The sequence below is a fragment of the Limanda limanda genome, chromosome 13 (genome assembly GCF_963576545.1).
Source record: "Limanda limanda chromosome 13, fLimLim1.1, whole genome shotgun sequence".
Classification (NCBI taxonomy): domain Eukaryota; kingdom Metazoa; phylum Chordata; class Actinopteri; order Pleuronectiformes; family Pleuronectidae; genus Limanda; species Limanda limanda.
Window position 1 is genome coordinate 16,775,654 of NC_083648.1, and position 14,576 is coordinate 16,790,229.

Genomic DNA, 14,576 nt, shown 5'->3' on the forward strand with positions numbered 1-14,576 from the left:
ATCTGGGGACTGAAAGTGATTCTTAGTCATAATTTGTCTCCTGGTTGGGCTAAAGCAAAATGCACCTAATGACATGATCACAAGTTTAACTTAAAATCCATTCTGACAAACTTGAAAAACCCAGCAAGTAGAAAAACGATTTACTTTGACACAGCATGTTATTTTATACATTTTCAATTATGTAAACCCCTAAAAAACACATACGAAACTTACAAAAGTGTAGGTTGATGCCGGATAAATCTGCATTTTGTATAATACTTGCTACTTCTGAAAAACATTGTTTTTTTACATTTACATGCACAATCGTAGTCGTCGTCTTGGCAACATACTGCAGTAACCTGATTTCTCAAATGCAAATGAGAACCTGGTTTCCTTAAACTGGATAGGGGATTAGCAAAAACCTGGTTAAGAATAACATTTCTGGAAAATAGGCCAATTTTTTGGCAATGTTGTCTACACTTTCTGATGAGTTTTACTTGTGTATTTGCATGACAAAGACTGTAGACTGAACATCACAGTGGCAGCAGTGAGGATGTTTTCTGTTTTCTGTTATTATTACACAATAACAACTGGACAGATCACTATGAAACTTATTGAAAGATTGTGGTACATCTCAGGGAAGAAGCATTTTTTTTCACATTGAGAGAAAGGGTGTGGTTCAAAACTGTATCTTCCTTGACTTCTCAGAGAATAATTCATGAAACTTCATGAAAAAATCTGACATTTTTATGGGACTGATTGTTTGCAATTTAGTGCAGATCAAAATAAAAATCTGGATCTAGGGGATTTAAATATGGTTTCATAAGCAGACTGTTGGGCCTTGGCAGATGTATGTGCTCGACTGCGTGCCATTCTTGTTGTAGCTGTGCCAATAACAATAAATAACAAATGTTTGATGTTTCAAAATATATGTGTCTAAATATAATTTCACATGTATACATTTACCACAGTAAGGGGGAAACAACTGATCCGTCACAAAAGAGCCAGTCTTCACATAACACAAAAATATCAAAATTTCAAATGTTCCAGTCTTGGCTCTGGAGTATTGTTGGGGGCTGAGCTGAAATCTGATAAGCAGCCAGCTGCATGTGAATGTGGGTTTTACAGTAACCAGGTTTCTGCACAAAAACAGACAGCTTTCTTTACTTTGCTGTATTTTATCCAATATCATGCTATTTGTTCTGGTATTTCAAAGTGCAGGCAGCTGACAACTGCATCAGTTACTTGCTCTTTTCTCCCCAGAGGCAAACGAACTGCTGAGAAAGTTGTGTGTTGTAATAACCGCAGTTGAGATGAGGAAATGAATGACGCAGCTGTACATTGACGGATGGACACCGGGATTGAAACTGTAGCTTGGTATACTCTACCCGACCACCAGGCGCTGGTTCTGCCAGTTGACGACAAATGTTACGATGGATGTGAATAGTAAATGGGACACGCTAACAATAGCTCTATTCACACAATGACCAGGGCTTCTGTTGCTTTAGGGACGTGAAGATGATATTTGTAAAATGACCTCCCACCAACCCTCCCACACCTCTCACCTCACTTCCCACTCCTCACTCTCAGGCGTTCACTTGGTTCTTCTGCCCCTTTCTTTCCAAATCAGACACAAATGCCTGCTGCCCAACTGGTTTGTCTCACTGTCTGTCAAAGTGCGAGGATACTGTTCTCCTCACCTTCCTCTACCGGAGAAAGTAGAGGCCTGTTTTATTCACAGACACATTCCCTTCAACCTCAATTTTTATTCTTCTGTTGGCAAAAAGAAATCCTATTTGATAAGAATTGCTGATACATTTGTGCTGCAGCCATGACATCCTGTACTTTTTAGGACTTTTCGGAGAGAAATACTCAGAAATGAATTCCAGCTAATGAATTTGAATGAGGTCCAGTGTACTTTGTTGTACTCGATGAATAGCCAATTGGCTCAACCAGAGGTAATTCAGAGTTCACAGCCTACGTGCTCACAGTGGTACTTAGCCCATCTGTCATAAAAAGCACCGGGGAATTGGGAGAGAAAACAGCCTTTGACAGAAGAGGAATGTATGGTTTCATATGTAGAATAATGTAAAAACTTTAATTTTTCAGTCTTGGCTCTATGCATCTTTTCGTCTGGCATCCCATACAAGGAAGCAATAAATCAAGCAGCCCAGAGCCAAAAAGCGAATGAGCAAAAAATGATGGAAATCTAGGGAGAGTAGAGGAGCTGTGGTAACAAATCAAAAGTTTTTACTTGAAGTTGAGCTCGCTAAAGTCGACCAATCCATGCCATGTCAATGTTTGACTTGGACGCCGTCGGAGCTGAAAGCAGGCTATTACCACCATGAATAAATATGAGACGTGCCTATTTTCCCAAAGTCACAGGAGTGAAGAGAGGTGTGAAGGAACAGAACACTTATCTCTCCGGGAAAAAAAAAAACACACCTATTATATAATTTCTCCATCTTGAAATGTAAGTAAACAAGTGTAACTCTTGTGTGCCAACAACGCCATTAATATCTGTATCTTGGTCTTAACACGGCAGAAATTAGTCCCTCCTGCCTGCACAGTCATTTACCCATAAGGTGAGTAAAGGGTCACGAAAGAGCGGCAGGCATTATTGTGCAGATAAGCCCAGATGCAGTTTGGATGCCAAATGTTACTGCTGAATTTGTTACTGCTGATTTTAAGGGGACACAGTTAGACAGAGTGAAAGGCAGACCTGTACAGGAGAGTCCAGTAGGTGGATGGATTAGCGCTTTATTATTAGGAAGATAGTCTGGTTAGCTGTGCGTCCAAAGACGTGAGGCTTATGACGCATTTCAAAGCACAGGTCTAAGCTTCTACAAATTAATGCAGTTTACGTTCTTTACAGGTATTTTCCTCCAACCTGACCCGTGACCCATAACAACCATTATACTATGGCTTTGCTGAACTGGCTGATGGATATTATTATTTACTGAGAAATGTACATCTACATTGTCCAGTTTGCCCAGATTATCAATATCTTGATTCCTATATTTATTCAATGGTTGGTCCCTAACCCTAAATCTTGACTGAGGTTGTCCTATTTTATAATCATGTGCCTATTCTCGATTCAAAATGGTGAATGCTTGCAGATATGCACGTAAAAGATATTTGTTCCTGATGTTTTCTTCTACAAAAATCGAAATGTCATCGACAGCTGGTGTCTCTCACATTACTGGAAAGTCTTGCTTGAAAAAAATCATAAACTCATAATTTATGGTGAGCTCAATAAAACGTTTCTCCTTATGAAAATAAGGTCAAGAAAAAAATTGTTTATTTGCAAAAAAAGCCTCATCTAAAATTCCACACCTCCTCAGACAAATAAAGACAAACCAAGAAAAATCCATATTTACAAAGGTTTCATGAATCTGTAAACTTTTCAAATTGGATATTAATATTTGAGGCTTACAAACAAATAATGAAAATTGAATACAAACAACAGAGTAGGAAGTCGAAAAATATAGAAAAATAGACGCAGAGAATCAGGGCAGTGGATTTAGTTTCTGTAAAAACTGCACAGTAAGGGTTTTGGAGTCAATAACTCATTGTGATACTGCATTAAGCGACAGATTTACTATTAACTTCACTGGCAACATCACATTGTGCAAACAAGATGAGAAATCAATTAAATAATGTGCTGGTTTTCTTACAGACATCTTTATTGATGATATTATTTGTAAAAGGTTCGGGCTGTGAGCGTTTATCTTAGTGTGACCCCTGCCAATATACCAGAAAATGACTGACCTACTGTGCATCTTCACAGCTGAGGTAAACCAGGTGACAGATTTTATCTATATGAATACGTTCTTACCTTGAGACGATTCTGGTGTGGGTGCAGCAGGAAGTGGTCGCTGGGACCTGGGTTGACTCGATGGGGCCGCCATCTTCACAGGGCCAATGTACTCAACGTAAGTCCCCGGAAAGTCGCCTCTCTGCTTGGTGCGCTCGTTGTACCCGAGGAGCCAGCCCAGGCACTCAGGCTGCTCCTCCCAGCCCTCCTGGTAGCTCTCCATGGATGACAGCAACGCCTTGCATACTGTCAGGACGTCTCCGGGCTGCAGGTCCAAGTCCTCTTCCTGGTCCTTGGTAAATGCGTAGAGGGCACGGTACTGAAAACCCTCTGCCGCCATTTTGTCGGGGAGACAAAATTTAAAATGGCCACCAAATAAAGGATTGGATGAGCTACTGCAACTACGGGGTAGACCGAAATCCTCCTCAGAAACCAAAAAAGGTTGTCGAGTCACTAAATTCTGGTGTTGGATGTTAGCTTGGCTTGAGGGGGAGGGGTGAGGGGGATGATGGGAGGAGGGGGAGGAGTCAGCCGAAGCTTAGAAGCATTTTCAAAAGGTCCATAAGATGGCGTTCTGCTGCAGTTGTGTCTGTGGCTGCAGCGGTTTCAGACCTGACCGGTGTTGGTGGACTGGTGCGATTTCCTCAGCTTGATTCCCCGGTTGAGCCAGATGATGGAGCAGAGCGAGATGGTTGGCAACATGCTCCTTCAAGCAGCGAAACCTGCTGGCTGGGTGCAACTGGAGCAGCCGGAAAAAATTAAAATATGACTTTGCCGTTGAGGGCCCTGTGTTGCTGACTCTCCGCGGTCAGATGAAGGTGTCTGATTGGAAGACGAGTGGCGGAGTGGGATGGTCTTTAATCCTACTCGGTTCTCTCAGGCTCCCACATGTTCTGGACGGGGATTATGACCGACCTGCAGAGCAAAAGAAAAATTAAAAAATTGAGAAAAGAGGGCAATATTTCTTTTAAATCAGTGTTCCAAGAAAATAACAATAAAAAAAATCTTAAAACTGAAAAATAAGAAGAAATGTTTTCTTAAGGTCAATTATATTCAATAAAACAGCTAGAAGTAAAGCGGCCCATATCTATATGAAACGAAGCTTAAAGCGCTGCATGAAAATGGCGAACTGCAGCAGCTCAATGCATTCGTGCAGTCTTCGGTTAGGACAGAGAGATCGGATGATGCTGCTGCGTCATAACCAACAGCAGACTGGGTCCCTGGACAGGAGCCTCCATTCCCTCCATTCTACATTCACACACTCATAGCTTTTACTGGCGCATCACAGTTTCCACAGGAACAAGAAGTTTTTACTGTGTAATTAACATCCGTTCAGAACTCACACAACAGCATGTGCAATTAACAGCATTTGAAGAAATTCAGGCAAAATGGCGAAGACAGGGTTTTTCGCAGAATGAGCGTGCAAAGGAAACTAAGACCTGTACCACGGCTGTAGGGCGACCAGAATTTTCTGAAACACGCAGAACCGTTTGCAACAGTTCCCTCTCTCCTAGGAGAGAAAAAAGGCAGCCCTGTGTTGCCTCAGATATAGTTCCGACTTCATCGGTCTAAATAGCTAAATAGACTTTTCTGCATGACAATACCAAATGGACAGTCAACTGAGCAACCAAAGACCAACAAACACCAATTAACACAAATAAATTATTGCTCTATCTAGTCGATCATATCATATCTGCGTACAGCAAAAGGTCAATCCATGGAGCCGTAAAAAAATTTCTCTGATCGAGATGATAGCTCGATAAAATGCCAAAGAGAGGTACGCAAATATTACTGTAACTATACTACTATAACAGTTTCAGAACGAGGGATTGGTTTAAGGGTTTCTAATAAACCAAATTCATCTAAATCATCAGACATTAAATTTAAAAAAAATCGAAATTTCTGGATTATAATGGCCACAGTAAAATATTAAATCTTAATTTATCGTGTCTGGTCATTTGAGGTGCAAGCGAAAAAAAGAATAAAAATGCTGCAATAGACAGGGAGCGAGGACGACAGAGATTAGGGTTTCCAGATTAAGTACGACATCTGTGGTTTGTGGACCATCCGAGGACAATATTCATGTTAACCTCTCTGGACAGGATGAAAAGACGTACGTGAGGAGATGGAGCAAGTAGCAAGGGGGGGGACGAAGGCTACAGGAAGGTGGATGGAAGTTTTTGGTCCTCTCTGTCAGGAGTAGGAATCTATCTGGGGCAATTTACCAAAACGTCCAAATCCAAATAACCACAGGCCTGGTTTGCGAGGCCTGATGTTGTGCAATCACTTCGAAAAAGCTCGTGAATGGACAATGTTTGGAACGATGCATTGCAGACGCTTCAGTAAAATCGAGGTGAATGCATAAAAAATAAACCTACACCTCCGGTTTACATCTTTGAATGCCAAAGTACATGCTTGCGAACCTTAGTCTAGATTATCCTCTGTGCCCCCACTAGATTCAGAAAGCATACGCACATTCCCTGCAGACGTTCGTGTGTAAGAATATCCTCTTTTTTTTTTAAAAGGAAAGGTTTAAGAGTTATCGTGATAAGAGGAGGCAGCGCAGTGCAACACTCACCCCACTTTTGGTTGAGAGAGAAGCCCGACAGGCTCAGCCAGACTCTCAGTCCAACATCCTCCGAGTCGAGAAGCAAGAGGTGCCAGGCGAGACACGTGGCACTGGCATACCCAACCACAGCCCGCAATCCTCACACCACCATACCCCCCCCCCCAACCCTAAACCTCCCTCCCTCCTCTCTCCACCTGCTCTTCACCCCCCCTCCCGGAAAAAAAAAAGAAAACACAGAGCGAGGGAGAGTCCTGCCTCCAACTGACACCCCGTCCCCCCCCGCCCCCCCGTCCTCAGCCAGCAACAAAGTCCAGTTGTTTTTCCAGTTGCCATGTTTTATTTGTTTATAGTCAGAGCACCGGTGCAGGAAAGCAGCAAAAGCGACATGAAGACGGTGCAGAAGAAAAAGCAGTGCGCAGGGAGCGCTCTGATTCAGTAATCCTTTTTTATTATTTAGTTCCGAAGCAGAAAAAGTCGTGCGAGGTGAGAGACGAGTCATCTCTGTTACAGTCCTGGTCTGATGTAGTAGCTCACAGCTCAGGGCAGCAGCACTAGCAGAAGCAGCAGCAGCAGCTGTCAGGCTCAGCCTCACTGGATCCATTCCCCTTTTTAAAAAAGAGTTTTTATTCTGTCAGAGCACAAAGCTACAGAGAGCAGTGAAAAAAAAGCTGCGAGACTAAGAGACGGAGCCCTTTGCTATCAGCACGGTCCAAACGGCTGAGGGAGACCACAGGAAAATAATTAATGAATAGGCAGCAAGTAACTCACTGTTGCTAGAGAGAGGGAAAGCTAATCCCGCGCTCTGATTGGCTGCTGCTCTGGCCATGTGCTACCCAGTCACAAGAGAAGCCGGGCAAATCAAGGAAATGTTCTAATATTAGAAAATGTATCTAGGCAGCGATCAAACATCTGACCCAAACAACTCAACCTTTTTCCCACACACTTGACTTTTCTCATGCGTGTAACCTTGATGATTGTTTATCATCTCTCAAGAAATGCTGGATTAAATTAAATGAAACTGAAACAGGTCGATGATGCCGATGATGAAAAACACAACATGGAAAAACTGAAGGCTCAGTGTGACTGAGGCGAATTCCATGAGTCATGTTAAAGTCGGGCAAAGGGATGAGAGGAGAAATTTGTTTTTCTGAAAGAACAGGATGATAACTGTGGTGATTATTTCCATGAAAAGGAGGAAACTGATTATTATAATTTGTACAAAACGACAACAAAATTGTTGTGTGTGAAAAGGGATGGATTCATAAGAGACGTAATATAATATAGCAAGAAAATATGAACTACCTATTATTTAGATTGATTTAAATACATGAGGTGGGTTAATATTATTACCTCTTCTGATCTCATATATCTTTTTATAGACATTGAATTTAACTGTGGGGGAAAGCGAGACCTACATTGAACCTAAAATGGCATTTAGATTGGACTCTGCTGTCTGTAGACATCAGATGACTCTTAATGTGTTTAGTCACCCAGTCTCACTCTGACCTGTTCATTATACACCAGTATGCATAATGTAAAATGGCAAATAAGTCTTTCAGAGCATCACTAATATAGTGATAACAGTCACAGTAATAACAAGGATTTCTTATTTGATTTTTACAGAAGTAAAAATCGATATGACTAGAAAAGAGAAAGGTTTTTACTGCATGTCTTCTATAATAATTTACAGGATACACTGAATTAAGGCCGATCGATTTTAACTCTTATTTTTAAATGATAAATAGATATAACGCTAAACAGAATAACAAAAATCTTGATATATTGCCAAACACTAAATGGCTCTAAAATGTTCTCAGTTGTAAATATATAAAATAAACGAAGATCAATGTCACCTCTGACTATCAGAAATAGTCAATAAGTAAATAATTCATCAGACAATAAATACATTGATAAGACCTCACTCCATCTTCAATTAAACTATGTAACAATCAGTAGGTAATGTGAATAAAAACTAAAACTAGTTTATGTGTAATTTTATTTCCTTATTTTGAATAGATTGTTAAATCAAATTTTCAAAAAAATACAGGTTACTTCACGTCTATTAAATCATAACATACAGTATTATATATCAACGCTGACTTTGCCAAATGAGATCATATATGAATATTGAGTACAACTTCAACCCCTGGAAAATATCTCTGTATCTCGCTTTAGCACTGTTTGAAATCTGGTGCTGGTGGCAGCATTCTCACACTGACTAAATTTGTCAGAGGTGAAGAGGGGAGCCACCGTAGGGATGGAGGTGATGTAGGCTACAGCCGCTAGTAGCATGGTAGAGCCTAAGGCAGAGAAACCGAGGAGGCAACCAAGGACATTTAACAAAGCTCCAGATAAAAAGGAAAACTCAGCATTGTGATCATAGTCCAAAAAAGATAGCAATCCAGCACAAGGACATCCATCATACACACATTTCGAAAACGTTCATGTAATTACTGTAATTAAAGTTTCACAATGCAGGTTTATTGTAAACCCCTGAATTCACCTGTTACCCTGGGGATTGAACATATTGACATAATCATGGGAGGTGGTACTCTTTCACAAACACCTGCTATTCATTGTAGCACTGGCCATTAGCAGTACCAGGAGAAATCACACTGCAATGGTGGTGGGCCGATATCCATAAAAATTTTTACCATCCTCAGCCGGCTGTCAGATCCTTCAGCAACTGAAATACCTCCAATACTGCCGAAAATGCTGGGTCAGGCTAGTATGCAAACCTATGTACCGATCCAAAATAAAATATGTTTTCACCTAGATAAAACTGCAATTTTTGGTAGAGTGGTGTTAGTCAGAGCGAGCTTAAATGTAAGCAATTTGGCAAGATTTCAGACTGGAAAGTCCGACAGGTAAAACTGCGATGTGTATAGTATACAAGACTTGAGTTTTGATGGATGGCACTAGTGTTACCAATTACAATACGATTAATATCATGAAGCATTTGATGAACCATCACACGAAAGAGAGGAGTTGGCCGAGGCAAAGGGAAAAGTTGATGGTCAAACTTGACAGTAAAATAACTTCTATGTCATTCATTCTCTGTGTGTATTTGTTTTTTCAAAGGGTTTAACCTGAGTGACTGAGCCATAATGATAACAAATACCACTTCCATACAGGGTTAGCAGAATTTAGCTGTTTTACTTTATATAACATATTTAGAAAATGCACTGACTGATGTGGGATTAAAACTATGTAAAGTCCAGGTATCGGAACCAGAATCAGAAAGGGAAATTTAGTTTATCCTCCTCTCTGGCAAGACAGCCTAAATATCAAAATCTGCCTCAGGAAAACAATGTAGGCCATATCTGTAGTGGTATAAACATTTCACCACTAGGTTATATAACTTTATTTGATCTTCTGCAGTACCTCGGATCAACTGTCAGCTGTATTTCCCTTTGCTCCACTGGTTCGTGTTAAAGAGAGTTCCAGAGAGATAATGTCTAATAATAAGATAATCCATTCCAGTTACATCAGATCGTACATGAGCAACATTAAAACAAAAGGGCTTCACAGCTGGACAGGCCCATCTTATAGGTAAATGCATTTCCATTTCATCATCATTACATAGTGTGCAAATGGGTGTGGAGCAGAATAATTGAAAGAATTTCCTGGCAGTCAAATAATCTAATTTAAAATCAATAATTTGAAGATTGATCGTCTCCTCCAAATTATTTTAAGTCAACATTACAGATCATGATCACACCCATTGACGGACGTGAAAATTCTTGCAGTATCTTTGAAGCCAAAACTGATGTCAATGTTTAGAAGTTCATGGGGAAAAGAAGAAGACAAATTTAGGCAGATGTATTATTTAAAAAAAATGTACTTACAACCTGACCAAACAATCTCAGATTTGTACTCTATCGTTTAACAATGTTTACTTCTCAGTGCTCTCAGGTATTCAAACTATGTTGCGGATTTAATATTGATTTGACATTAACAACGCAAGATATATATCTGTAATAACCTAATGTCAGCCAGTACACTAGCTCAGCCCATGTATTGGTCCAGCTACAACCTACATCAAAACATACCTAAATACAAGCGTGCAGCTAATTTCCTCTGTCAATCAATCACCCGGCTATCTGCCTCCAATGCAGATGAACAAGTTTCTCGAAGGGCTTGAGGCTCATCCTCAATCGTGACTTTTTGGTGCACGCTTCCTTATCAGTCACATCTATTTGGTTCAGTGTCAAATTATGTGAACTCATCATTTCTACCATATCTTTGAGAGTTTGAATGGAAACATGCCTGTCTTTCATACCGAGCTGAAAAGGTCGCTGAGTTGAAGAATGTTGTCTTAGCTTGGGCAGTTTTTATAAAAGGATATGAGTTCTGGGCTACACGTTGCCGTACGCCTCAGAGACACAGTTTATGGATTTCATGGGAACCGCAGTTCATTTCTTTCACGCTGTGCAGAATTCAGACATTTACTACATGGTAACAGTTGCTTCTTTAAAGTTGTGTGTGTGTGTTGGCCCTTCACAGCCCTGCTGATGAGGAGCTGACTACAGAGCCACCACGCATGCAGCCTGGCTTCGGGCCATGTGTCCACATGGAAGCGAAAAATCTACTGCGCCACAGACTGGGAAGACTGGCCAACAACACGGGAACTCGTGAGGACTTATTTTTTCAGCCTCAAACGGGGGCTTAGGCACATTATAATTTCTCTTAGTCCCACCTGAATTCTATCTGAGCTTAATGAAGCTAAAAAAGCTCCCTTTGCTAAACAGAAACATCTGCTGTGAAGATTATGCAGCACTGAGACAGCACTGTTCAGAAAAAGTCTGCATTGCTGAATCTATCAGATATGATATGAGACACGGGCGATGCCTTGAGACAACGTGGACAGATTGTGAACATTTAACCGTTTGACCAAAGATAATCTGATCAAAAAAAGACAAGGAATCTGATAAACCTCCAAAAGTCTGCGCCACATGAAAATACCACAAGACTGTTTTTTCCGCAAGTGGTTCGTTTCCTTCACCCAGTTTGACTAGGTTGGTAATGAAATAGTTGTAAATACAGTAGCACCCACCGCAGATCTATCTAACTTCAGGGGTATTTGTCGGGTTTCTTGTCTATACCTTCACATTCTGTTCATATAACAATATTATTCCTGGATCGTAGCAATAAGCAGCAGGTCGATATGTCACGGACGTGTTCCCAACGACCATGAAGGCGATACATGTTCATCTATTTCTCTGCAGAGTGATAATCATAGTTTCCTCAGGCAGAACCCTCAGCTCAGAGTCTGCAGCCGTTCCAGCCGAGTCACATTCTGTTGCTATTTTGATCAAATAACACAATTTCAGTTCAACCCCCCCCCCCCCAGCTGAGTGACGTTCAACAACAATACCAACAGCTGTTCTGTGTGTCTGGGCTGAATAATGTCTTATTATAATGTCTTATTCAGCCCCTCTGATAAGTGGCACTTGGCATTCTGCAAAGCTCCACTTCTTGGAAGTTCAAACGCCAGCGAGCCCCAAAGCGTCATTGAGAGCATTTTGAAGACATGCAGAGGAAGAATGGAGGCTCTCTGCCACAAGCCCAGCTTCACGCTGATAAAGCAGCAGCATTGTACTGGAGAATTGAATTTTTTTTGTGTGTGTTGCATAACGCTGGATTCAGTAATTAATAGAGAGGGACTGGGATGGGGTGGGGTGTGTGTGTGAGTGTGTGTGTGTGTGGGGGGGTGTTAGAGGCCTGTCTTATTATGCAAGTGCCACATTAAGTGCTCGGTGCATGGCAGAGATTCAAAGCAGGGACACACACAACACACCCCTATCATGTCAGGCCTGCAGCAGTGCGAGGCCTGCACACTGCATGGCCGCCTGGACCGTGCAGCCGATGTAAACGCACACTATTGTGGTGTCACACACCGCAACAGTGCTGCTGCAACACGGTGGAGACACACTTTGACGAGAAACTCCCTCAACACAACTTTTCCTCGTCTTTAAAAAAAAAAAAAAACACGTCAAACGTTCGACTTGTTCTGCAGTGAGATCCAAAAACACATAAAAACAACAACTCGGAGGTCAGATTCTGTTTTAATTCACGGTTTTTTTAAGAAGTTGGGTTCGTTTAAAAGTCGACTTCGTGTTAGCGTCAGTGTGCGCGACGATGGGGAATAGAGAGAAAAAAGTGCGCAAAGTTAAAGTGGAAAGTTTTTTTGAAATAACGCGTAACGTTACAGTGAGTTAACGGACTCGAAGTCTGATCCACGTCAACTGTCGACGAGCGCGACGAGACCCACCGCATTCTCCCATTTAGAGCAATAAGAAACAGAAGAATAGGCGAGAAATGAATAAAGAGAGAGTTGGGTTTAAAGTTTAAAAAGCGGGACCGCGGTGAACATGAGCTGCTGCTGCGGGAGAGAGGAGCTGGCTGGCGGCGGCGCCTCCACCATTTTCCAGCCCAGGGTCCGACGCTGCGCTGGAAATGTGCAGCAAGTTGGAAAAACTCAAAACTCACCCTCGGATCTGTGCTCGACTCTTCTCACTTTGAGCGCGCGGCGCCTCGAAGCTTCCAGAGCGGACTCGACCCGACCAGGGACCCGTGTGGCGCTGGAGCTCCTCGGTGTGTGTCTGTGTGTGTCTGTGTGTGTGTGTGTGTGTGTGTGTGTGTGTGTGTGTGTGTGTGTGTGTGTGTGTGTGTGTGTGTGTGTGTGTGTGTGTGTGTGTGTGTGTGTGTGCACTGAGCTTCCAGGAGAACACCTCCCTGTCCGCTGCTTCTCCCTCCCTGTCCTCCAGCGGCTCCTCTACTCAGCCATTTTCCAGCTCCGGCAGGGAGCAGTGCGTGGGAACTCACATGAGGAGCAGCGGAAAGACACGAAGCTAGGCCGGAAAAGTCCGAACGTCAGAGAGGGGTCACCGGATGGCCTCGCGGAAATTTGGACCTGAGGGATTTTTTAAGCTGTAAAGTTGATTCTGTTTCCCACTAAAAACATTTAGTTTAATCTTTTTCACTGCAGAGTCCCGTTCATATGAGAAGAGAAAAGTCTGTGTTTATTACTACGTTAAACATATTTAGGGCCAAAGAAAGCACTGACAGACAGTGAGGCCCCATAGAAATTGTAAGGATTATTATTATTATTCAGGCAAATTAATTGGCTTTTTTACTTTAACATGCTCAAATTCTTACCCAAATTTGCAGAAAATTAGAAAGTGGTGAGAATGTACTTTTTTAAAATTAATTAATTAATTTTTATTGACAATTATTTTTTTTCGTTTTAATATAAGTTAATTTTTACCTCCTGCGCAGAATTGAACTGCGCACATCCTGCGCAGAAGCGGACTGCGCAAATCCTAAGAGAAACTTAGCACACTAAGAAGATGGACAAATTATTGTGTGTGTGTGTGTGTGTCTGTGTCATTCTATGCTGCTTTTGATACACATTTCAGAGAAAACCATTGTATCTTCTACTTTACTACATATATTTGACAGCCTTACTTAAAAGTTACTTTTATATTTAAGGATTTTAGATCCTGGATGATTTAACATGCTTTAAAAACCTGTTGTTAGAGAATAACCCAGTAGTTTCCAACCTTGGCTTCTGACGCCTTACAAGAATCACAGTGTGTGACACATTTAATTTAATATAATTCTGAAAATTCATGCAAAACCTTCTTGTTTATATTCGGTGATCAAATCAATGTCATATTGTTCCCATCAACTAGAACAAGGAGTAAAGGTCACTCATTACTCATTAATCAAATCAAACCTCCGGCCTCCTGAACTTTTACTTTTAAGGTGAGCTGTCTCTCTGTCCCCCTCTGGATGTCCTTGTTCAAGTTTAGCTCCTCAGGTTGACTTCCACTTCCTGCACAGACCAGGTGAGGCCTCACTACTGCACGAATCTACAACAACAACAAATCCCTAAATCTTTGTTCATACATGAATCCACATCCCACTTCTATTATAGTTTTATTATTATCATTTCAACAGTTAATCTTTATCTATTATAAGTGTATGTATCTTGCTTTCCTTTGTTTGTTTTATTTATAACAAGTGGAAACAGCACAAATCTGGATTTTATCTGTATTTAGTCTTATTGACTTTGGTTAGTTAGTTAGTAAGTTGCACAAAACCCAACAGCAAATAAGAAAACACATAGGTAATTATAAAACACAATGAGAAATAACCAAACACAACAACAAATCATTTCTTATATTCTGTAGTTTTTCACATTTG

The 14,576-nt window shown here is 41.3% G+C and overlaps 1 protein-coding gene across 1 annotated transcript in view; it reads right to left on the reverse strand.

Moving 5' to 3' along the window:
• LOC133018750 (phosphatidylinositol 3-kinase regulatory subunit gamma-like) overlaps nt 1-12,964 on the reverse strand; it is a 34,976-nt gene extending 22,012 nt beyond the window's left edge. The window contains exons 1-2 of the mRNA XM_061085181.1: nt 12,858-12,964; nt 3,818-4,711 (exon numbers count right to left, since the gene is read on the reverse strand). Coding sequence (XP_060941164.1) covers nt 3,818-4,136 — 319 coding nt within the window. The 5' untranslated portion in view covers nt 4,137-4,711; nt 12,858-12,964. The remainder of the gene's footprint in view (nt 1-3,817; nt 4,712-12,857) is intronic.
• Between the last annotated feature and the right edge of the window lie 1,612 nt (nt 12,965-14,576).